This window comes from Prionailurus bengalensis, chromosome E4 (assembly GCF_016509475.1).
Source record: "Prionailurus bengalensis isolate Pbe53 chromosome E4, Fcat_Pben_1.1_paternal_pri, whole genome shotgun sequence".
Taxonomy (NCBI): domain Eukaryota; kingdom Metazoa; phylum Chordata; class Mammalia; order Carnivora; family Felidae; genus Prionailurus; species Prionailurus bengalensis.
The window spans coordinates 31,776,452-31,802,603 of NC_057360.1; the positions used below are offsets into that span (position 1 = coordinate 31,776,452).

Below are 26,152 nucleotides of genomic sequence, written 5' to 3' on the forward strand. Positions count from 1 at the left end.
GAGCCAAGCTGGGTAAGGAGGGCATTCACATGGTAGGGCACCCAGAGCAGAGTGTCAGAGCCCAAGCTGGGTGGAAGGGTGCCCGTGTGGAGTGCAGCCTGGCCATGAGGTTTCAAAGCCTGAGCAGAATAAAGATGTCGTCTATATAGGGAACACCTGGCAGCAATAATGGGAAATGGATTACAAACTGGGGGATTAATCAAAAAGATGAAGATATCAAGAAAAATGGGAGTCAGGATTTTCACTATGTAGTGGAAAGGGAGAAAACTGGGATGAACACTGTGGTGTTAAGTTGGAATTGGCTGTATTGGTGTGAACTCATGATTTCAATAAATATAATACTTTAAATTAATAAAATAAATAAAGAGATGGGTATAGATGTGCACGTGTATGCACGATGGCCTTGCAGTAGCACCCCCTTTCCACCTCAGTAGCAATGAGCTCACTTTCCATCCAGGTTTCTAAATATCATTTTCTACTAAATAAGTATCAGGGTTTTCCAGAGATGACTGATTCCAGGGCTCAGTGAAAACTTTTGGGGCATCCTATTGGGCCAGAGAGTAAATCATTCTCAGAATGAAGGCCCATATCAAAAGGATATATGCACAGCACAGGAAACCATCAACAAAATGAAAAGGAAACCTACCGAGCAGCTAATACCCAAAATAAAGAATGCATAAAAATCAATAGAAAAAACCAATTTGATTTAAAAAAGGTGGGGAGAGGAGATCCGAATATACATTTTTCCCAAAGAAGACATACAGATGGCCAATGTATAATATACCTATACCTGTTGCTCAACATCATTAACCATGAGGGAAGTGCAAATCAAAACCACAATGAGATATCACCTCACAACTGTTAGAATGGCTACTATCAAGGAGACAGGAAATAAGTGTTAGTGAGAGTATGGAGAATAGGAAACTCTTGTACACAGTTGGTGGAAATGTAAATTGGTGCAGCCACTATGGAAAACAATATGAAGTTTCTTCGAAAAAATTAAGAATAAAACTACCATATGATCCAGCAATTCCATTTCTGGGCATTTGAAGAAAATGAGAACACTAACTTGAAAAGGTATATTCACCCCCAAGCTCATGGCAGCATTATTTCCAGTAATTAAGATACAGAAGCAACCTAAGTGTCCATCTACAGACGAATGGATAAAGAAAATGTGTTGTAGCCTGGTGCCCTCCTGCTGCTCCTGCTGGGCACTGCAGATGGCCAGGGCTCCACCCACAGTCTGACCTCTGCTTCAACACCCTGTCAGGTGGTTTGAAGCTTTTTGTTAAGAGAACAGAAATGCTTCTGCCTCTTTTCAGGAACTGGAGGATAAGAAAGAGTTATCAGAGGGATCAGAAGATGAAGAATTGCAGTTAGAAGAGTTTCCCTGTTGAAAACACTTGATCCCAAAGACTGGAAGATAAAGCGATGATTTTAAAACATCACCCAGACAAATGGAAAGCAGCTGGTGAACCAATAAAGAAGGAGATAACAACTACTTCACTTGCATAACTAAGGCTTACGAAATGTTATCTGATCTGGTGGAAAGACAAGCATTCAACAATGTAGATCCTACTTTTGATAACTCGATTCCTTCTAAAAGTGAAGCAAAGGACATTTTCTTTGAAGTGTTTCCCCCAGTGTTTCAAAGGAATTCCAGATGATTGAGTAAAAAGAAAAATGTCCCTAACCTTGGGTTATGAATTCATCATTTGAAGATATTGATGAATTTTGTTCTTTCTGGTATAGTTTTGATTCTTCGAGAGAATTTTCTTATTTAGATGAAGAAGAAAAAGAAAAAGCAGAATGTTGTGATGAGAGGAGATGGATTGAAAAGCAGTAGAGAGCAACGGGGCACAAAGAATAAAAGGAGAAATGAACAAAGTAAGAACATTAGTTGACAATGCACATAGCTGTGGTCCAGTGATTAAGAAGTTTAAGGAAGAAGAAAAAACTGTGAAAGAAGCAGAAAAGAGAGCCAAAGCAGAAGCACAATGGAAGGGGCGAGAAGCTAAAGAAAAACAAAGACAAGCCGAACTAGAAGCTTCTTGGTTAGTGAAAGAGAAAGAGGAGGAGGAAGTTAGACAATAAGCATTATTGGCTAAGAAGGAAAAACTATTCAGAAAAAAGCCATTAAAAAGGAAAGGAAAAACTTTGAAACACATAAGACCTGGAATCACTTTTTTTTTTTTTTGAGAGCATTAGCAGGGGAGAGGGGCAGAGGGGCAGAGGGGGAGAGAGAGAAAGGAGAGAGAGAGAGAGAGAGAGAGAGAGAGAGAATCTTAAGTAGGTTCCATGCTCAGTGCAGAGCCAGATTTGGGGCTCGATCCCAGGACCCTGGGATCATGACCTGAGCCAAAATCAAGAGTTGGACACTCAACCGACTGAGCTACCCAGGTGCTCCTGGAATCACTTTTCTGACAATGAGGCAGAGCAGGTTAGAGTGATGGAAGAAGTGGAAAAAGGTTGTGATTGACTTGAACTAGCAAGCTTACTGTGTTTGAAACACTGACATCACCTACGAAAGAAGTAGCAAAATCTGCTCTGTAAAAAAGAGAAGAAATAAATGAGCACATTAGAAAAGAGAGGAATCTGAAGCTCTCATGTGATAGCATCTAAGAATGCAGACAAATCAACTGACAAAGTGGAAATGGCAGTAAAAATTAGGCAGAAGATGATTTGCAATTACTACTTAATTGAACCTCTTTCCTGTGGAACAAAGTGAGGATGGGAAGTTATTGCTAATTACATGAACATACCTTCTTCTGGAGTCAAGAGAACTGCCAAAGATGTTATTGGTAGAGCAGAGTCTTCAAGAACTTGATCCTCATAAAAAAAGATGACATAAACAAAAAGGATTTTGATAAAATTTAAAAAGAGCATGGAATGGTGTCCCAAGCAACACCTTCAGAACGATTTGAAGGTCCACAAACAGATTTCACCCCTTGGACAACAGAACAGAAGCTTTTGGAACAAGCTTTGAAAACACACCCATTAAATACACCTGAGAGATTGGAAAAAACGAGCAGAAGCAGGGCCTGGCAGGACAAAGAAGGACTGCTTGAAACGATAGAAGGAATTTGTTGGGATTGTAAAAACAGAGAAAGCTGCTCAAATGCAAGTGCTGAATGCAAGTAGACCCAAGAAATGGCTCACGACAATTTTTGTTGTATGTGCATTTTTAAAATAAAACTGAAAATACTGTACAAAAAGAAAATGTGTATCTAAAAAATTTTTTTTGATGTTTATTTATTTTTGAGAGAGAGACAGAGTGTGAGCGAGGGAGGGGCAGAGAGAGAGAGAGAGAGAGAGAATGAGAGGAAGACACAGAATCTGAAGCAGGCCCCAAGCTCTGAGCTGTCAGCACAGAGCCCGACTTGGGGCTCGAAATCACAAACTGTGAGATCATGACCTGAGCTGAAGGAGGACACTTAACCGACTGAGCTGCCCAGGCACCCAGCCACCCAGGCGCCCCTGTGTGTGTGTGTGTGTGTGTGTGTGTGTGTGTGTGTGTGTACACACACACACAATTTATTCAGTTGTAAAAAAATGAAGTTTTGCCATTTGTGACAACATAACTGGACTTGAGGGCATTATGCTAAGTGAAATAAGTCAGACAGAGAAATACAAATACCACATGATCTCAATTATATGTGGAATCTAAAAAACTCCAAAATCAAATAAAAAACCAAGCTCACAGATACAGAGAAGAGATTGGTGACTGTCAGAGGTGAGAGGTGGGGATAGGTGAAGTGGGTGAAGGAGGTCAAAAAGTACAAAAGGTACCAACTTCTGGTTATAAAATAAACAAGTCATAGGGATGTAATGTACAGCATGGTGACTATAATTAATAATAATTTGAAAGTTGCTAAGAGTAGATCTTAAAAGTTGTCATCACACACACAATTTTTTTTTGTAACTATGTATGGTGATGGATGTTAACTGAACTTATTGTGGTGATTATTTCACAATGTGTATGAATATCAAATCAGTGTATTGTACACCTACAATTAACATAATGCTACATGTTAATTATACCTCAATAAAAAATAAATAAAAAGTAATACAACAACAACAAAAGCACAAAGAAGCCAGCTTGAAGGAAATCTTACTGATCAATTTGAGCAGCAAAAAGATATTGTCTATTATCTAAGAGATGGTAACTCATTGAATATAATAGGAAGTCATAAGTTCATGCTAATATAAATTAATAAATGATGATTTGATGAAGAATGGAATATTCACATTATTTTAAAGTGTCTCTACATAAAATATTTATGAATTATAAAGAGAAGAGTAAGTTTGCAGTGGAGAATCTTGGCAGACACCATCTAAATCAAATAGTTAAAGCTGACATTCTCTATAAAGGAACAAATCAAAATCTGCACCACCTGGGAATGCAATGAGATCTCAGCATTGTTTCTGCAATATTCCCACCAAAGATGCATAACCTGAATTTAATCAGGAGAAAACATCAGACAACTCTAAATTGAGAGACATTCTATAAAATAACTGGCCTGTCATTTTCAAATGTCTCAGGGCCATGAAAGACAAGGAAAGACAGAACTGTTCTAGTCTGAAGGAGACTAGAAACAGAACATCTCAATGCAACGTGTGATTGTGAACTAGATCTATAAAAGACAGTAATGGGACAATTGGGGTCTGAGGATTAAACTGGAGTGTAGTGTCAGTGTTAACTTTGTGGTTGTGATGGTTGCATTGCAGAGTGTGGGAGGATGTTATCTGCAGGAAATACACACTAAAGCACTTACAGGGTGATGGGGCATCAGGCTGGCGATTTATTCTCAAATGCCTCAGGAAGAAAAGGTCTTTGAATTCCACTTAACTTTTCTGTAAGTTTGGGATTATTCCAAGACAAAAAAAATATGCTAAATATAAAAAATTGAAAATAATCCTTTTGAATTATAATTTTTAATTTACAAATTATAATTCTGAACATGAATAGAAAATCACAAATCAGTTTTGGCCAACTAACCTGAAGCCACTTTAAGAGCACAGTTTATGTAAGACATCCCCATTGTTCTAGTGAAATGGCAGATAAAATGAAGAAATGTTGTGCATTGTAAGTGATATATAAGCACAAAATCCCGTATAGCAAGGGGAGAAGCCTACATCCATATGAATACTGAGTACTCAGTACCGAGGTCTGAAGTAGACTCCTGAGCACAGAGTAGATTTCTTACATCATTAGAGCAGAAAAAAGCATGTGTTCTGCCTACTAAGACAGAACATCACAAGTGGTTGGATTGTTAATTAATTGATTGATTGATTGGTTCATCCTGGCTCTGCCATTTACTAGCTGTTAGACCTAGACAAGTCACTTAATCTTCCTATGTCTCAATTTCCTCATATGTTTAAGGATAATTACAGTGCCTACTTCATAGGTGCTCACAGGGTGAACTTTAAACGAGTTAGTATATGTACAGTGCATAGAATACTGCCTGGCATGAAATAATGCTACCTGAAAGTATTAGCTGTTGTTGTCATTGTTATTAACTCATTCATCAACAGTACAATCTGCATTTTTCACTGTTAATGATGGTAATGTCATGGTATGTCACTCCCTACAGGAAAGTGACAGAAACTTTCCCTGCTGTGGAAATTTCTTATACCAGCCCCAACCCCCTCCCCTGCACCCCCACCCAGACTGTGTCCCTCTGGACCCTTCTTAATGGCAGAGTGTCAGTAGCCACCATGGCCTGACCTCAGCCTAGAACCCCACTGGCTGAGCTGGGAGCCCTTAGCCAGCATATTTAGAACATATTTTATATTTTCTGGAAAATGGTTCATTGTTTTCCTTCATGTGACTCTGCCTTTAGGATGTTTGCCTCTTTACCTCCTTGTAGAACTAATCAAACTGTCTAGAACTACTGACCAAACTCCACCTCCTCTGTGTCCCGCAAAGCTCCCCTGTTCACCTCGGTCCATTTTGAAGTCAACACAGAATCTTCAATACATTTGAAACGGATATACTGTTGCATTTTTATTTGACATTTTATGTTTTCAATAACTATTCAGTGCTTAGGCCCCAAAATTCTATGATTATGAGCATATGATTATGAGCCTTGACAGAGGAGGGCTTCCATAAGTTTTTTAAGGATCATGTGTAAAATTTTAAGCTTTTATTATTGTTATCAGTCAGTAGTGAGACTTCAGTTCTTGTTTGCTTGCATCTATTTGTGGGACTCATTTAGGCAACTAACTCCCTTATGGTCTGTGAGTCATTTATTTATGCATTTTACTGCTGTGTCACTGTGACGAGCAGATGGCAGTAGATACCTCCGGACTTGATTTAAGGACTTGAATTTCCCTTGCATTTATGGATTGCCACTTTTAATGCTGCCATCCCCATCAAAGTTGCTTGCTGGAGAGCATCTGAGAATGTACAGTAAACACCTGTGTGTGCTTTACCTCGTCTAGCACAGATGCCTAAATGTGGACCCCAGTGGAGAGAATAGGAATTTCAGAGTCAGTCGACTACAGCTGCATTTAACACTTGGCTCTTCAAGAAGGTAGTTCATAATAGCTGATGAGTTTGGGCAAATTTCTTCATCAAAGAATAGTGAGTGACATTGACTGTTGACTCCCCAGAAGGCCACCAGAAAAACAAAAGAAAACAAAACAAAACCTATTGATCAAACAAATCTATTTGTATTGGATTTGCTGTAGAAAGGGGGAACATCATCTTGACAGAGAGCAATATCTCAGGAGAAGTCAGGGGAGGATACTTATAGGATTTAGATAGGTTGGATAGCTTGTAATGTGGAGAACTAGTTGAGGAGGGGGAGAAACTGTGACATAATAATACTGGATTGGTGGTCCTAATGAGACAAGCATGCACCTAATGTTGGAATTAACCTATTTTAGTTGGTTCACAGTCTTATTTTCCAGAGGCAAGCAGGTCATTTTTGCTTCTTTTCAGAGGGACAGGAAGGTGTGTCTAGTTCTAGGACTGCTTAACATAGGTTTAGGAAATGTGTTAGTTTTAGTTCTTAGTGATCAAATTATGTTGTTGGATATCGTATTACAAAGAATACCATATACAAATGAGAGTGGCACTGAGTAAGTGCTCATTATAATGTTTCTTTTCTCTCCTAGCCCAGCCACTCCCCAAACCTTCCACCTCTGTTTATCTATATGGGGACCTCCTCTTCTTGGTAATACCATCTAGATCAGTGGTGTGCCATAGTAATTAATAGTTCTCAAAAAAGTTTATTGATGGATGACTGCATGGCTCAGTCAGTTAAGAATCTGACTTCGGCTCAGGTCATGATCTTATGGTTTGTGAGTTTGAGCCCCACATCCAGCTCTCTGCTGCCAGCACAGAGCCTGATTAAGATTCTCTGTCCCCCACCCTCTCCCCGTCCCTTGCTTGTGCACGTGCTTTCTCTCTCAAAAATAAATAAACATTAAAAAAAGTTTATTGAATGAATAAATAAAAGTCAAAAGATAAAACTTTAAAAATCAAAATGAAAGTATTTGCAGAGTTTTAATAATAGTTTAAACTCGTGAAACTGGATTTCTTCCAAGCATAATTAATTTATTTATTGCCTTACTAAATGCAAATTTCTCATTAACTCATTAAAGTTCTGGAAACCTAAAAACCTAAGGGAAAGCACTTAGATTTTGATTCCAAATATTTAGTTAAATTATTCAACTTCATTAGCTCTCATAGGGAAAAGTTATCCAAATTAGTTAAGAGTCATTATCTAAAGATGTTCTAAAGATGCTACAACATCAGAATAAAGTGAGAGGACTGAATATTAGGTTCCTTTTAGCATCTTTTTCGTTTTTGAACTGGTAGGCTTTGTTTTTGATCACTTTCATTAGGAAACAATTTCAGTTACTTCTGAATCAGTTTGCATCTACTTTTATTGATAAAGTACAATAAATTGTATAATTGTAAAGGTCTTACATCCCATAATGTTCCATTTTCCCACAGCACTTGCCTGATTTCTCTGTCTCTGTTTCTGTCTTCTTCTTCTTCTTCTTCTTCTTCTTCTCTCTCTCTCTCTCTCTCACACACACACACACACACACACACGGAGGATCCCAGATATCAGATGGGAATGACATTATATCAGCAGTTCCCTGATCACTAGAGCCTCTCAGAACTTTTAAAGGTACATGCGTCAGAATACTTTCTCTCCTCACCAACCCCTAGGAGATTCTGACTCAGTTAAGTCTAAGCTGAGCACTTAGGAATCTATTCTTTTATTTTATTTTTTTTAATAATTTTTTTTAACGTTTTATTTATTTTTGAGACAGAGAGAGACAGAGCATGAACGGGGGAGGGGCAGAGAGCTAGAGGGAGACACAGAATCGGAAGCAGGCTCCAGGCTCTGAGCTGTCAGCACAGAGCCCGATGCGGGGCTCGAACTCACGGACCGCGATATCTTGACCTGAGCTGAAGTGGGACGTTTAACCGACTGAGCCACCCAGGCGCCCCAGGAATCTATTCTTTTAAAAAGCATCTCAGGAGATTCTGGGGATCAAACGGGTTTGAGACTCAACCCCTGAGCAATATGGCCTTAAGAGCATTCACAACTCCTGTTTTCAGAGGATCCCTGCATTCTCTGACAGTCATTCACGCACATCGGGTGCAATTGCTTGGATGTCTGCCTTTTCTGCCACCATTCTGGTTTCAGTGGACGCAAGCAGGGCACATCTGGTTACAGGCATGCTTCATTAGCTGCAAGGTTAACACAACTGTGACTTTTTTTTTTCTTTTGGAGGGCCATCAAAAGGACAAGACGAACAGGAAAAGGAAATTGAATATAGTAAAATTCTATTCTTCTTTTAAGAAACTGGAGCCCCCTTTATTCCTTTGTGTGCACAAGGTATATCAGCTGACAATGGATCATGAAAACCTCAGGAAGAAATGTCTGAGTTTCTATAGAATTTAAAGCCCAGACTGATCTATTTTAGTTTTGAGGCAGGTGCTAATTCTTGTGGCTAAGGCAGGCCTCTCTCACTCTTTCATGTGGTGTTGGACTAATAATAGCTACCATTTATTGGCAGCTGCTATGTTCTGAGAACAAGTTCAGCACTTTCTCTACTTTGTTTCATTTAATCTTAACAGCAACATTGTCCTCCTCATATTACAGAAGAAGAAACTGAGGCTGGGAAAGATCAAATAATTTACCCACGGTTAGAAACCATGTAAATCGCACAGCCAGCTGGAGACCCAGGTTTTTTAGCTCCAAACCTGTATCCGGAAAGTATTACAGGATAGCGATTACAACTGTGGGCTTTGATCCCTCCTGCCTGGGTTCAGCCTCAGCTGTGTAACCTTGGGCAGCTTGTGGAACCCCTCTGTGCCTCAGTTTCCTCATCTGAAAATGAGGTTCTTAACCCATTAAATGGGCAAAAGATCTTGGCAGATGGCAAATAACCTTATAAAAAGACACTCAACATCGTATGTCATTAGGGAATTGCAAATGAAAACAACAACGGCATACCATTGCGTACATATTAGAATCTCTGTGATATCTACCTCCCACCTCTTTTCCAGTATGCAACTTGGGCTATACTGCAATGAATTTCAGCTGTTTGATATCCCAGTGATTGTAGGTTCTTAGCCCTACAGTTGACTTTGAATTTGAAATGTATCCTTTCTGGTCTATCAAACTTCATTGAGTTTATCTATAACCAAACTTCACAGTCTGATATGAATTCTAGATTTCAAATAACCTTTAATCTCTTAGGGGACAGAATTACAAATATTCCACTAAAGTTAATTACTTTTTCTAGAATGGTATACATATATGTGTGTGTATGTGTGTACCTGTGCATGTGTGTGTGTATTAAAGATAGGTATTGTTTTATGTTCCTATGAATTCTACAGATATTTAATTAAAATATGTAGACACTGAATATCCTCAAAACAGAATCACTTTTTTATGAGTGCTTAAAAGATTGAAATGTTTACGTATAGATCTTCTGGAGAAAGGACAAAGACACGGTTTTAACAACAGAAAAAGAATCTATTGCTTTGCATTTTTAGATATGATAATTATGATAATATTAGTGTGTGAAAATTAATGCATGAAAGCTATTTCAAACTAAAAAATCTAGGGGAAATGTATGTATAAAATATGATATTATCAGTGATTATTCTAATAATACGCCGAAAACACATGTGTACTTCTTACAAGTAAACTCTAAATCACAGTTTTTCACTGGTGCTCTTGATTTATGGATCCTTGGAGTTCTCAAACATGAATCTTAATCTTTCAAGGTGGCCTAGAGGATGCATTTGGTTTATCAATGTTGATGGTGTGGAAAATTCTCAAAGGGGAGAACCCTGCCTCTCTGGATAGTTTATCAATAGGCCAGTGAATGTTTGACTCTTTTATTGAGTCAATCTATTGTGTTGATTAGTCCAGCTTCACAGGGAACCAAAAGGCTTATGAGACAGTGTTAATAAAATACTTTTATTCCTTAGAAGAGAGGCACTTCACAAAAATGAAATGTATACATCTTAAACAATTTAAAATTTTCTGGAATACCAGAAGTTTACTTTACCTTGAGTATGTTGCTCATAATAGGCTTTGTATTTTTATGATAAGGGAGGGAGTACTCTGCAGGGCCAGGTATGATGCCATTCTCTAAAATGAGAAAATTACAGGGTGCCTGGGTGGCTAAGTCGGTTAAGCGTCTGACTTTGGCTCAGGTCATGATCTCACGGTTTGTGGGTTCAAGCCCCACATCAGGCTCTGTGCTGACAGCTCGGAGCCTGGAGCCTGCTTCAGATTCTGTGTCTCCCTCTCTCTCTGCCCCTCTCCTGCTCATGATCTGTCTCTCAAAAATAAATAAACGTTAAAAAAACATTTTTTTTAATGAGAAAATTAAGATCCCAGGTAGTCAAGTGACTTTTCGATAGCCAACATGAAATGTCTTTCTGCCTGATTGAACTGCTCTCACTCTACTTCCTATAAAGGTATGAATATCCCCTAACTTCTCTAATTTTTCATTACCATCACCACCTGGTCTCACTGCCTCCAGGCTTAGGCCATTTAATATATTCTCTTCATTGCATGTGAAATGATCTTTCCATAAAATGCATTTCTAATCCTATGACTCCTATCTTTAAAATCCTTTGTGGCTTTCTGTTGCTTTTGATAGAGTAAACCTTTAACTGGGCCAACGAGGTCTGACATAATCACCTCATTAACACGTCTCTACCCACATCTCTCACACTTTTGTATTAAGCTGCACCACCTCTTGTCCTTCTATTTCCCTAGCCTGTAATGCTCCCCACACCAACTGATTCTTAGAAGGGGTAATTCCTTCAGGTCTCTACTGAGATCTTTCCTCTCCCCATACCCTATACTCTGTTCTTACTCTCTTGACCCATTCTCCCAATTCTACATTGGAAAAGTTCTGGGACCCCTGATGGTAAAGCACATTCACTCCTTGAGCTTTCTGGGGGGGTGTTGGCAAGTAGGGGGCAGGAAGGCCCTTGGAAGGAACAATCCTGCACTGGTTAGGAAATTAACTTGTGTATAAAGTTAGAGTTGCAAGTTAGGCACTCAAAGTGTAGCAAGTAAGAAAGGTTAAAAAATGTTACAGTGATCTTTTCTGTCAGGTGATTTTTTTTTGTTTCAGTATGTTTTTCCTGCAAAAGAAACACATACCAACTTAATAATTATGGAAGCTTATATCTAATTGTTTGCAGTGTTACTCAAATGTTGTCTGTTAACCCATAGCATTATGATCACCTGACATCAGATTGGAAATGAAGATTGACAAGATCCCCAGCTGATCTAAATGCACAATAAATTTTAACACACTGACAAGCTAAGCATAGGCTTGAAGTTAGACAAGTCTGGGCCCTAGAGTAACACTTTCCAATAGAACTTTCTGTGATGATAGAAATGTTCCATATCTGTACTGCTCAAAACATTAGCTGTTAACCACATGGGTCTATTGAGCACAAGAAATGTGGCTAGTGCCTGAAGAAGGCCCCCTTGAGTATTTAGCAAACTACTGGATTGGCACATATGTATGAGGAAATTATCCAGATTGGGAAAAAAACCATCCAAGAAGATTAAACTATAGAATAGGAGAATAGGAGTGCCTGTTCCTACAAACTCAGTGCTTTATACAGTGTGGCAAATATTAAGTGTTTAGCTTTTGTTATCGTTGGTGTTGTTGAATCTTTCTACTCTTAAAAAAGTTACTGTTATTAATCCTCATTTATAGATGAAAACAGAGGCACAGAGAAGTTAAATAACTTGCCTAAGATCATACAGCCAGTATGGGGTAGAGCTGGGTCTCAAATTGGTTCTACTTGACTTCAAAGCTCATATTTTCAACCACAAAGCTGACCTAACTCCAATAGGAGAAGAGATTATATATATATTTCTTCTCCTTTGCTCTTCAGTTCTGCACTAGCTCCAGATCGACTGGGTCTTAGTGTAAGCGGATCTTCAAAAAGTGTTTGTGTTTGATAAGAAAGATGGTCCTTTCATAAACCATTTCTGGAAAATGCCAATATTCCCTAGGGAGCAGCTCACATATCATTTCTGATTTTCCCCTGCACTAATACTAACATGATTTCTTAAATGCTGACAATATGTGGGAAGGTAATTTGAGACTTTCCCTCTCTGCTAGAAACTAGAAGTATGAAACAATGACTTGGTGATCTGAACAGCTGCCTGCCCTTTCTCTCCATCCCTTTGTCAATCACAGTTCTGCTCTCTGACCTGGGTTAATTAGTTTATTTTTAATGCCCCCATGTAAAATACTTGTCCCCATTCGAAAATGCTTTGTAATTTGCAACTCGGATTGCCTTCCCAACCCCAACTGAGCACTTGACTGCCTTTTTTCATGTCATTCCCTAACCTCTAGACACAGCTCTCTTGCCATGCCAGTCACCTCAGTGACTCTATCATCTCCAAGGCCAAGTAGAAACTCTTTATTTTTGGTTTATGTAACCCATATGTCAGCTGTAGATCTATTACCCACTGACACCTAAATAAAGTCACCTCAATCCTAGGAAAGTCTAGTATTTCTCTCCAAGATTTCTGTGTCTGCATCTTTTGCATGAATACAGGTTTTAGTGGGTAGTGCCTCCACAGCAACTCAAATATGTAATTCTGCTTGTTTTTAAGTTCTATACACATTTAAGGAGCTCCCTAGAATTTGACCATAAAATTAGCTGACACAAAGCTAATTTTGGAAAGATTTATACTACATCAATGCAAATGACTTCAAATTGAACATTAGCCATTCCTTTTTTGAAATGCCTTTTAGCTACTCCAACATTACTGGCCTTTTACCCTACATGGTCTCCAACTACACATCATATCCCTGATTCTTCTCTTACCCTCCCTTTTTAGAAGTTAAAACATATTTTTTTTTCTTTGCTTTAGGAAGATCACTCTAGCCACTTTCTAAAATATTTACCATGGTGCCCGCTGACATTCACACCCTTTGGTCTGTCATAAGCAGCAGTCCAAGTATTGGCTAAAAAAATTATAGTAACCTCCCTAAGAAAAATTCTGGTGCCAACTGTTAAGATAATACATTTTTCACTTCCATTGACCTAATTTTTGCTCACCTTTCCATCCTCATCTCCCCACTAGTGCAAGTGCTATTTCTGCTGTCAACACATTATGTTTTTCCTCATTTCCATATTTTAAAAAGTTGTCACTGCTTCTGCCTGGAACTCCCTTCCATCCTCCCATAAAAGGAAATATATTTTTTAAAGGGAAAGTCATGCCTCTTGTACAAGATAAAATTTGAAAAAAATTAAAGATTTTATTCAGCTCATTAATTAATATAGGAGTTAGTAAGATGCTACAACAGGTTCAAAGGAGAGTCCAGAGAGCAGAAACTTATATGGGCCATACAGGCCATTAGGAATATTGAGAAGGATTTGCTTCATAAACACTAAACTGTTTTATTCACATTGGTGGGAGAAAATCAGCTGATGCTCCATCAGAAAAAAATTCATTTCTACATCTCTGGACAAAATTAATTTGCACTTCTGTAAGTTGTCTACAAATTACAGAGTTGTAAGTAGCTCAAAGGTCGTGAAAGGCATGAAGACCCCCGTAGAACTGGATATCTTTGGAGGATATGCTAAAAAAGACTTGGTTTTCATTAAAGACATCCTATAATCCTTTTGGTCCATTTCCAAGGAATTCACAATTTTTCTTTATAGTCTCTTTCTCTCCCTCTACTATCTTCTGCTCCTTTCTTTCCCCATTTGGTTTACCTGTCTCTGGTTCCTTGTGGTCAACTCATTCCTTTCTACATACTCTCAACTCATGTATTTAATAACCTATTTATAGTTTGCTCAGGATCTGGATCGTTAGCTTGCTAGACAGTGGTTTTTATTAAAAAAAATTTTTTTAATGTTTATTTATTTTTGAGACAGAGGGAGACAGAGCACGACTGGGGGATGGGCAGAGAGAGAGGGAGACACAGAATCCGAAACAGGCTCCAGGCTCTGAGCTGTCAACACAGCCTGATGCGGGGCTCGAACCCACGAACCATGAGATTGTGACCTGAGCCAAAGTCGTATGCTTAACCAACTGAGCCACCCAGGCGCCCCATAGACAGTGGTTTTTAAAATAATTTATTTCTTGAGGGCCCTGGGTGGCTCTGTCGGTTCAGTGTACGACTTTGGCTTAGGTCATATCTTACAGCTTGTGAGTTCGAGCCCCACAGCTGACTCTGTGCTGACAGCTCAGAGCCTGGAGCCCGCTTGAGATTCTGTGTCTCCCTCTCTGCTCCTCTCCCACTCATGCTTTGTCTCTCTGTCTCTGTCTCTCTCTGTATCTGTCTCTCCCTCAAAAATAAATAAACATTTAAAAAAAGTCTTTAAAATAATTTATTTCTTTCTCCTTAGGAAAGAATCAGGAAACCACTGTTTGTGTGCTTGCGCTTCTGGTTACTCTAATGTTTCACTCAGCTGGGTTTGGAGGCTTGAACTACTTGAACGAGCTATAGGGTTTCTTAATGTATTTTTTCCGTATCTTAGATTTCACTTTCTTCTTTATGATGTTGGAAGGTTGAGTGCAGTTCAAATATTGTCCTTAACAAAGAACGTACGAACAAAAGGGACCTTGAGGAATTCCATATTTTCTGTCATTTGTTACATTTTTTATGCATACGTATTCTACAAATGGTGGTCCTCTGCTTTATATATTCTTTCACTTGTTCTAAGAGTAAGGTTTGGCTGCCTGCAGCAGTGTTCACAATTCTCAGAAAATTAAGGGAATTAGTCTCTGGCATTTGGCTCACAGGTTGATACAACTCTTTGGCATTCATCTTTGGTCATTTCTGCATTTATGTCCTGAATGTGAACTATGTGGAGAGCTGTAGTGCTCTGGGTTCTTTATGTTCTTCTTCACTTTCTTCCTTCTTGGGATGATACATAAGAGTACTCTTAGAATTGTATTGGAAAATTCAATACTTTATAGAGGTAAATTATATTAAGGCTTCTGATAATTCATTCTATATAGTTCTTACTGAAAGATACTTTACTGAGTAACTTATTAGGTGGCCACATAAGGGGCCTATTGATGCTGAGATGGTATTTTTCAAAAAAGGATGGCCAATGAGTAAACAAAGTGGCATTTGAAGAGCAGAGGTAAGTAGATCCCATGCTGGTGAAGAGAGAAATCTCGTGATAACAAGGTCATATATAATGCAAACAAACCAAAGCTATCCAAACGGTGTCACGATGATTCCCCAGTGACTTACAAGCACCATTGGGAGTTACTCTTCCACTGGATTTTCAATTCTGAATCATGCCTAGTGTTAATTTAAGCACAGAGAGTAAAGTCTTACACTGTTCTCCTGGCTGCTCTGGGTACAGTTGGACAATCATTTGTGTGGTTGAGGCTATAAAATCTGCTGCTCACAAAGCTGTAGGGATTGAGGCTCTCTGGCGTGGGTCAGCTGGAGAGGAAGGCTCTGCCTGGGGTAGGCACTGTAGTGGGTGGAAAGCCAGCTGTGGTAGGCGGATCCAGCCTTAAGTATGTTGTCATGCAACAATGGGCACCCTCAAGGCCTCTGCCCACCGTTTCTCTTAAGGAACCTCTGTTCCTTAAGCTATAGCTTCCTAGAAAGATTAGTGAGGAGTGGAGATTTTAGCTTCAAAGGTAAACCCCTAGGGTTCATGGCTTTTGTTTTTTCTCTTCTTGTGCAGCATCTTTCTTGTCACAAACCCCTGAACTGCAGGCAATTCAGTTGCACCAACCATTTTTAAACAGTAAAAGGGAATGGCAGGGCATAAAGACATGACTGAAAACAAACAAACAAACAAACAATGGTGTGCCAGACATTGTTCACATTGCTTTACATTATTAATTTGCTCACTCCTCATCACACCTAAGTGAAGCAGATAATGTGTTATATGTTACAGATATATAGATTATATAAAATTATACACATACTGTTCTATATTACTCAGTTAATTTGCTCGCAAAGCAGTAATTCATAAAAAAAGGCTCTTCCTGTTTTACACAATTTACAGTTATAGCTTGGTGGGGTTAAGGGGATGTGAGAGAGGGGAGTCCTTGTCTCTGTTCCATTGAATTAATTTCTTCCCTCTAGTCCAAAGTGTCTCCCCCTAACCCACTCCGTCCTCTTTTAATTTCTGAGGGGAAAAATTCCATGTGTGAAGCTCAGCCATTCCTTTTGTAGCTGGCCATCCCCAGAAATATTGATTCAGCATTTGACACCATGATTGAAATCACACTGAACTTTCCAACTTTCATGCTAAACGTCTTGGTCTGCTTCTCTATTTGTTGATCTATCTGTGATCTTCACCAGCAATATAGCCATGGTAGCAGGTCCCTAGCTGGTTTTATGTGTCTCATAGTTGATGAAAATCTTTGGCTGACAGATGGTGATGATAGGAATCTTTTAGAATAGTTTTTGGGTTATTTGAGCTACCACTGTTCCTTTCAGAATAATAATAGCTAACACTTACATAGTGCTGACACTGTGCCAGGCCGTATTCTAATTGCTCTATGTATATTATCAAATTTTAATCCTCACAATAACCTATGCAAGCAAAATTAGTTTGACTTATTTCCTTCCTTCCAGCATTTTCTTCTAATTCCAAGTCTCATGTGGATGCAGTAAGTAGTGGGACTTAACATCACATGCTCACACTTGATTACAAGGGAGGCTGGCAAGGCAGGCCCTGGTCTTTGCCTTGGGAGTTGGGACTCATCATGAAGAAAGTGAACACAATATGGAAATGTGTTTAGAAGATTCCAGGACACCATAAATATAAATAATGCCACTACAGAGACAGAGGAGGAAAATCAGGAATGTGGCATCACAGAAACCAAGGGAAAAGTGTGTTTCAAATGCCACAGAACGCTCACTTTGGCAGCACTTTAGTAAAGTTGGAACAACACAGAGAGGATTAGCATGGCCTCTATGCAAGGATGACACACAAATTCATGAAGCTTCCATATTTTTAAAACAAACAAGCAAACAAAAACACCAAATGCCACAAAGAGAGTACTACAAAGAGTGAAAAATATTCATTGGTTCTAGTGATGTGGAGGTCACTGGTGACCTTAGGGAGAACTGTTTCAGCAGTGTCGGGAGGGGAAAGAAATGGATTGGACTGAGGAAAGAATAAGATTGGAGGAAATGGAAGTAGTGAGTTTAGGCAATTTGTTAAAGATCAACAGTGAAGAAGGGGAGAAATCTAGGATAGCAGTTGATAGAGTGGGAAGTGGGATCAGGGATTAAAAAAAATTCGTATGTGAAGGATTCAGTAGAGAGAAGATGATGAAGATATAGGATAGAAAAGATATAATCAATAATGGTAAGCTTCTGAGAAGGTGGCCAGGGATGGGATTCAGCACTATTTCAAAAGGTGGAATAGATGAGAGAATGGCAGCAATTGTAAACAGGTCTTTGTGGTAGAAATTCAAAGGAACCCCTATGGTAGACTTTGTCTTTTGAGAAGTGGAGGCATTTACCATTGAAATTGGGAGAATGAGGGTGTGTTGGTTGAAGGAAGAAGGTTATAAATGGTGAAGAATAGCAAGCAAGCTGACTCAGGTCGTACAGGGTAACTGCCAGGTTGTGCTGAGGGCTCCGGCAGGGTAGGAAATCATTAAGGTATAGATAGAAATGCGAATCTGGCCTTTTTCACAATTTCCTGCAGCCTGGTTTAGCCAGCAAGATGCAGGCACAGAGGGAACAGATGATGTATTCATCCAGGGTTGGGTTTATGAAAAGACAGAGGGTAGAGGGGCAGGAGAGTTTAAGATGCTGGTGAGAGAGTTACCAAACGGATAGACCAGGTAATCTAAACTAGTAACATGGAAAGTAAACAGCATGGTAGTGGTGGTGGTAGTGTTAACTAATAGGGAGTTCAATGGCCTGAGTGTCCTAAAGATACAGAAGATACAGAAGAATGTTTGTGGTGGGTAATGGTCGAATAATCAAACTGGAAAGATAGAAGTTTAGGGTCAAAAGTAGATGTGGTAAGCAGCCTCTAAGAAAGTTCACAATGATCCCTGCCTCTGGGCATGTATACTCTTGTGCAATCCCCTCCCCTTGAGTGTGGGCTTAATTTTTAACAAACAGAATATGGCACAAATGATGGGGATGGGATGCAACTTCTGAGATTAGGTCACAAAAAGACTGTGGTTTCCATCTTGAGTATCCAGTCTTGTGCTCTCTTACTCCTCATTCTGAGTGTCTGCCATGTTGTGAGCTTCCCTAGAGAAGCACGTGGCAAAGACTAAAGGATGCTTCTGGCCAACAGCCAGTGAGGAACTGAATCTTTCCCAAAACCACGTGAGGGGACTTAGAGGCAAATCGTCTGCCAGTTGAACCTTCAGATGAAACTTCAGTCCCAGCCAACAAGCTTGATTGGTCTCATGAGAAGCCTTATACCAAAGGTACCCAGCTAAGATCCCTGGATTCTTGACCCAAGTAAACTGTGAGATAATAAATATTGGTTGTTTTAAGCTTCTAAATTGTGAAGTAATTTGCTATGCAGCAGTAAGTAACTAAGCAGGGTTATCACAGTACTAATTAGATGCTATAATCTTTTGTTAAAGGAAATATAAGAACCTTTTCATAAAAGTCATGTTAGAATTGGATTAGAGTAACATTTTTGTTCCAATACCTAAAGACTGAGAGAGAGAGATTTCAGGGAGTGGGGGAAGAACAGAGAGTGAGAGAGACAGTGGATCTGAAGCAGGCTTTGTGCTGACAGCAGAGTCCAATGTGGGGCTTGAACTAACAAACCACAAGATCATGACCCTCAGGTCCCAAGTAAGATGCTTAATTGACTGAGCCACCCAGGTGCCCCAGTTAACACTCTTCCAATTTATCTGTTAATGTCCTCATTATTTTTAGGAGTCAATATTTATTTAAGTTTATTAACACATTTTTACCAGTTTCTCTGTTTGCCATCGTATCTTGTACTCCACCTCTCTCTTCAGCTCATTTTCTTTTCTGCTGTAGTATATTCTTAATCATTTCTTTCAGCAAATGTCTATCAGTTTTATCCTTTCTATATCTGAAAATGCCTTGTTTTATCCTCTTTTTATTTATTTATTTAAAAAAATGTTTTTTTTTTTTGTTTTTTGTTTTTTGTTTTTTGTTTTTTTTTTTTGAGAGAGAGAGCATGCACATGAGAGAGGGAGGGGCAGGGACAGAGGGAGAGAGAATTCCAAGCAGATTCCACTCCCAGCATGGAGCCTGATATGGGGCTTGATCCCACAACCATCAGATCATGACCTGAGCTGAAATCAAGACTTAGACACTTAACCAATGAGTCACCCTGGTGTCCCTATCCTTTTTTAAACATTAATAGTTCAGATGGATATGAAAATAATTCAAATATATAGAAATACTGAAAGGCTTGTACAGTGAACACTATATACCAACTACTCAGATTCTTTTTTTTAAATTTTTTAGATGTTTACTTATTTTTGAGACAATGCAAGAGACAGAGTGCCAGTGGTGGAGGGGCAGAGAGAGGGAGACACAGAATCCGAAGCAGGCTTCAGGCTGAGCTGTCAGCACGGAGTCCGACTCGGGGCTCGAACTCACAAACCACGAGATCATGACCTGAGCCAAAGTCAGATGCTCAACCAACTGAGCCACCCAGGTGTCCCTAGATTCTTTATTTGTTAACATTGTGCTGTATTTGTTTTAACTTACATCTATTTATTTATTTTTCCATCTTATTTTTTTTTTAATTTTTAAAAAATGTTTACTTATTTTCTAGAGACAGAGAGAGCAAGCAGTGGAGGGGCAGAGAGAGGGAGACACAGAATCCAAAGCAGGCTTCAGGCTCTGAGCTGTCAGGACAGAGTCCGATGTGGGGCTTGAACCCATGAATTGTGAGATCATGACCTGAGCTGAAGTTGGATGCTCAACTGACTGAGCCACTCAGGCACCCTAGTATCCATCTTATTTTTTGATGCACTTCAAAATAAGTCCTAGACATCCATATACCTCATTTTTCAACACTTAGACTGAATATGATTAACTAGGGTTCAGTATGTGTTTAGAGTTCCTTTTTTGAAATAAAATATACACTATGCATAAAACTCAACTGTATCATTTTATGAGTACAACAAATACATGTACTTGTATAAACTATACTCTCTTCAAGATACAGAATAGTGACATCACTCCAGAAAGTTCTATCATGCCCCTTCCCGGGCAATCCCCACTATTCCCCTTGAGAGACAAACACTGTTCTGATTTCTTTTTCAGCATAATTTCATCTGCTTGTTCCAGAGTTTTGTATGAGTGAAATCATAAACCATGTTCTCTTTTGTGTAAAACTTTTTCACTTAGCATAATGTTTTTGAGATTCATCCATTTATCTGTAGTTCATTTCATTTTATTACTGAATATTATTCTATTGCATGAGTATGCATACATAGTATATATTCTGGTGGTGAGGGATACATGCTGTTTTTAGGTTTTAATTATTATGAATGAACCTGATATAAATAAATCTTTTTGTTGACATATGTGGAATTCCTGGGTTGTAGGGTAGGTGAATGTTTAGTTTGGTAAGAAACTCAGGCTAGGTGGTCCTCTTTTCATGCCTAGAGCAGCCATGGCTTGTGGTCCCAAGAAGCATCTGAAGCATGTAGTAGATCCAAAGCATTGGATGCTGGATAAACTGACCCATGTGTGTGCCCCTCATCCTCATAAGCTGAGAGAATGTCTTCTTTTCATCATTTTCCTAAGGAACAGACTTAACTATGCCCTAACAGGAGATCAAGTAAAGATCTGTATGCAGCGTTTTATTAAGATTGATGGCAAGGTCCAAACTGATATAACCTACCCTGCTGGTTTTATGGATGTCATTGGCATTGACAAGATTGGGGAGAATTTCTTTCTTTCTTTTTTCTTTTTTTATTATGATTTTTAAAATTTTTAAAATTTACATTCAAGTTAGTTAGCAAATAGTGCAATAATGATTTCAGGAGTAGATTCCAGTGATCCATCCCCTATGTATAACACCCAGTGCTTATCCCAACAAGTGTCTTCCTTAATGCCCCTTACCAATTTAGCCCAACCCCCCTCCTGCAACCCCTCCAGCAACCCTCAGTTTGTTCTCTGTGTTTAAGAGTCTTTTACGTTTTGTCCCCCTCCTTGTTTTTATATTATTTTTTGCTTCCATTTCCTTATGTCATCTGTTTTGTATCTTAGATTCCTCATATGAGTAAAGTCATATGATATTTGTCTTTCTCTGACTAACTTCACTTAGCATAATACCCTCTAGTTCCATCCACATAGGTGCAAATGGCAAGATTTCATTCTTTTTGATTGCCGAGTAATACCTCATTGTGTATATACCACATCGTTTTTATCCATTCAACCGTTGATGGACACTTGGGCTTTTTCCATACTCTGGCTATTGTTGATAGCGCTGCTATAAACATTGGGGTGTATGTGTCCCTTTGAAACAACATACCTGTATCCCTTGGATAAATACCTAGTAGTGCAATTGGTGGGTTGTAGCTGTATTTTTATTTTTTTGAGGAACCTCCATATGTTTTCCAGAGTGGATGCACCAGCTTGCATTCCCACCAGCAGTGCAAAAGAGATCCTCTTTCTCTACATCCTCACCAACATCTGTTGTTTCCTGAGTTGCTAATTTTAGCCATTCTGACTGGTGTGAGGTGGTATCTCATTGTTATTTTAATTTGTATTTCCCTGATGATGAGTGATGTTGAGCATTTTTTCATGTGTTCGTTGGCCATCTGGATGTCTTCTTTGGAGAAGTGTCTATTCATGTCTTTTGCCCATTTCTTCACTGGATTATTTGTTTTTTGGGTGTTGAGTTTGATATGTTCTTTATAGATTTTGGACACTAACCCTTTATCTGATATGTGATTTGCAAATATCTTCTCCCATTCTGTTGGTTGCCTTTTAGTTTTGCTGATTGTTTCCTTTGCTGTGCAAAAGCTTTTTATTTTGATGAGGTCCCAATAGTTCATTTTTGCTTTTGTTTCCCTTGCCTTCAGAAATGTGTTGAGTAAGAAGTTGCTGTGGCTGAAGTCAAAGAGATTTTTGCCTGCTTTCTTCTTTGGGATTTTGATGGCTTCCTGTCTTAAGTTTAGTCTTTCATCCATTTTGAGTTTCTTTTTGTGTATGGTGTAAGAAAGTGGTCCAGGTTCATTTTTCTGCATGTTGCTGTCCTGTTTTCCTAGCACCATTTGCTAAAGAGACTATCTTTATTCCATTGGATATTCTTTCCTGCTTTCTCAAAGATTAGTTGGCCATATGTTTGTGGGTCCGTTTCTGTGTTCTCTATTCTGTTCCATTGATCTGAGTATCTGTTTTTGTGACAGTAGCATACTGTGTTGATGATTACAGCTTTGTAATACCTCCAGCTTTGTGATGACTCCAGCTTTGTTTTCTTTTTCAGGATTGCTTTGGCTATTTGGGGTCTTTTCTGGTTCCATACAAATTTTAGGATTGTTTGTTCTAGCTCTGTGAAGAATTCTGATGTTATTTTGATAGGGATTGCAGACTGGGGAGAATTTCTATCTGATCTATGACACCAAGAGTCGCTTTGTTGTTCATCAGATTACACCCAAGAAGGCCAAGTACAAGTTGTACAAAGTGAGAAAGATCTTTGTGGGGACAGAAGGAATCCTTCATCTGGTGACCCATGACGCTCGTACCATCCACTATCCTGATCCCCTCATCAAGGTGAATGACAGCATTCAGATTGATTTAGAAACTGTAAATAGTACTGATTTCATCAAGTTTGACACTGGTAATCTTTGTATGGTGACTGGAGGTGCTAACCTAGGAAGAATTGGTGTGATCACCAACAGAGAGAGATACCCTGGTTCTTTTGATGTAGTTCACGTGAAAGATGCCAATGGCAGCAGCTTTGCCACTGGCTGTCCAATATTTTGTTATTGGTAAAAGCAACAAACCATGAATTTCTCTTCTCTGTGGAAAGGGTATCTGCCTCACCATTGCTGAAGAGAGAGACAAAAGACTGGTGGCCAAACAGGGCAATGGGTAAAATGGTCTTTAGGTGATGTGATTGGAAGTCTTTATGTTTAATGAAAGATAATACAGCATGATTTAAAAAAGAAACTGGAAGGCTATTTTCCAGAGTGATTTTTATTATTTTATATTCCCACAACAATGTAGGAGAGTTCTGATGGCTCCACATTCTTGTCAACATACTGTGTTGTCAGTCCTTTTAACTTTAGCCATTTTGTTGTGTATATATGGGAATTCATCATGTATTCCATTGTTTCTGACTCTCTTGTTCGTGTTGAGATCTCTAATGGCAGCATCATGTTTTCACTTCTTTGCAGCTAATCTATTTTTTCCTATGATAGTTTTTAAGACGTTATCTTTTCCTTTTATGTTCTGAAGTTTTACTGCAATATGTCTAGGTCTGGATTTGTTTTCCTTTATGCTGCCTTTTCAGTTTGAGAATTTAATTCTGGAAAATTCAGTTTGGTGTACTTTGTAATTATGTCTGTATGCTCACTGTTGTGGGGAGGTTTTGTCAGTTGGACCTTAAGGTGTACTGGTTGGTATAGTTTTTTCCTATGGGAGCAGTTTCCTATTGGTTTCTTATGGGACTATGTGAGATTTCTATGTAAATTTCTTGGCACAGAGTTGCTACACTGTGAGGGCACTTGGGAGAATTCCATCCCATATATGTGAATGCTTTGTCTAGGGGTTCTGATTTCTGAACATCAGCTGTTTCCACCTATGTTCTGGGCAAGCTGAGAACTAGGGCTGGTAGGTCCTAATTTTCTAAGCTCCTGGCTCCATCAAAAATCCAGTTTCCCCACTGTCCACAGAGACTGTGTCCTCAGCTTATATCTTCACACAAATACTAAAACTGCAGCCCCACAGGTGCATTTCTTTTTGGGTTACAAGTCCTGCCCCCCACCCCCCGCCATTAGATTCCTACTAACTGCTATGGGTTCCTTCCTATTCTTGACATCTGAAATTTCCCCCTTTTTACTTTTGAGATTGAAAATATATTAAAGATATGTTTAAAAACATTTTTTTCCCCTGGAATATCTTTGTTTTGTGTAGAAAGGCAGTACTCACTACTCCTTAGCTCAATCTGTCATCTTGATTGTAAGTTTCTACTTAGTCTTTAAACCCATTGCAATTTGGTTTCTTCCCCACTATTCCATTGAAAATGTATCTACTAAGGTCTCAAATGACCCACTAATCATTAGATCCAGCGGACATTTTCCAGTGTTTACAGCAAATAGCATAAGATGGTATTCTTCACTTCTCCCACTTAAGACTTTCTCCCTCTGGGCTTCTATAAAGCTACTTCTCACAGTTGTCCCTGCTTCCAAATTTGCCCTTTTCTGCCTCCTTTGAAGGCTATAAATTGTTGATTTTCAGTATCTGGCTCTACACACACGTGTCTCTTGGGCTCTTTACCTGTGGGTATCCACCTGCCTACTCAATATTTTTTGCATTGTCCCACAAACACCTCAACTTTTCCAAGACTAAATAAAAATTCCCCTAAATCTATTTTAAGAATTAAAGAAGAGTAGAGTGTTATTTCTATTGATCATGGCCTTCAAAGGAGAAAGTTTACATGAATGTGGAAGAGTAGTGGTTTGGATATTGTAGTAAGGAATTAGACGAATTCTCGCCACAGCTTCTGGTTTCTAGGTACACAGACCAGGGAAGATGAATACTTTTCTCCAAAGAGGGAGATCTGTGGGATTTCAAGACCTTAGAGGAAAGCCATCTCTCAGTTAAGAGGAGATGGGAAAGTCTTCAGTGATGAGATCAAGTTGAACTATGGTTCATTGGCAAAGAAAGCAAGATTTAGTGTGTACAACAGAGAGGAAAGTAGCTGAAAGAAGAGAAAATATAAAGAAAGAAAGCACTCCCCAGGTGTTTTCTGAGCTTCTTGAGGGCAGGTGCCAATCATAACCACCTTTCCATCCTTAGAATCTATCCCAGCATCTGGTATATGCTAATCTCTGAGCAAATGTTTGTTATAATAAAATGAGACTGTTGTAAATGGCTTTTAATTATTTTCCATGAGGGGGAGTGCAGTAAAAGATCCTGCTCTCTGATGACAAGAGGAAATGAGAAAGAAGGATATTAGCTTTGGGCATTTAGAAGGACATAACCCAATTCTACAAACATTTATAAATGCCTATTGAGCTAGCCACAGTTGAATGTAACACCCACATCTGGGTATCCTTTCCCCCAGTCATATAGATTAATGGGCTATGATTCTGATTGCAGCAGATTCTCTCCCTTCTCCCAGCACTTAGGGGGAGATATCTATAATACAGAACAGGTCCTACTAGTGGATATGGCCCGCCCACTTCTCTTCCTGTAAGTTTATTAGAAAAGAATTTTTTTTAACAGAAATTAAATATAATGAACAATAACCAGTCACTGGGTTATAGCAGCTGAAATGTCTCTTGCTGCAAATTCCCCCTCTTTTAGTTATTTCTCTCATGGTGGCAAAGCAAGTGAGTTACCTCTGCATATAATTTCTCCTAATGATGCTAATTATTTGGTAATGAGGCAGTGTCCCTGCTTGGCCATTCTGGTGCCCAGGCCTTCCAAGACTCATAGGAGACTCTCCCAAGTTTGAGGGGTTCTTGGCTTTCTGAAATCTGCC

At 39.0% G+C, this 26,152-nt stretch overlaps 1 protein-coding gene, 1 non-coding gene and 1 pseudogene across 2 annotated transcripts; all 3 read left to right on the forward strand.

Moving 5' to 3' along the window:
- Positions 1 to 1,416: 1,416 nt before the first annotated feature.
- On the forward strand, positions 1,417 to 3,193 carry LOC122475911 (annotated as a pseudogene).
- A 14,181-nt stretch (positions 3,194 to 17,374) lies between these two features.
- Positions 17,375 to 17,479, forward strand: LOC122476671. The gene has a single exon (XR_006295585.1). It is a non-coding gene; the product is annotated as a U6 spliceosomal RNA (small nuclear RNA).
- A 3,616-nt stretch (positions 17,480 to 21,095) lies between these two features.
- On the forward strand, positions 21,096 to 23,520 carry LOC122476552 (40S ribosomal protein S4-like). The gene is made up of 2 exons (XM_043569386.1): positions 21,096 to 21,373; positions 23,032 to 23,520. The coding sequence occupies exons 1-2, from the start codon at positions 21,107 to 21,109 to the stop codon at positions 23,434 to 23,436; spliced, it is 672 nt and encodes a 223-aa protein (XP_043425321.1). The 5' UTR covers positions 21,096 to 21,106; the 3' UTR covers positions 23,437 to 23,520.
- Positions 23,521 to 26,152: the final 2,632 nt, after the last annotated feature.

Bases quoted from the DNA above. Each gene is read 5' to 3' on its own strand.
- LOC122476552 (XM_043569386.1), top strand. From the start codon at position 21,107: ATGGCTTGTGGTCCCAAGAAGCATCTGAAGCATGTAGTAGATCCAAAG. The intron at 21,374-23,031 runs ATTGGGGAGAAT...TAGGGATTGCAG, and splicing joins ATGTCATTGGCATTGACAAG to ACTGGGGAGAATTTCTATCT.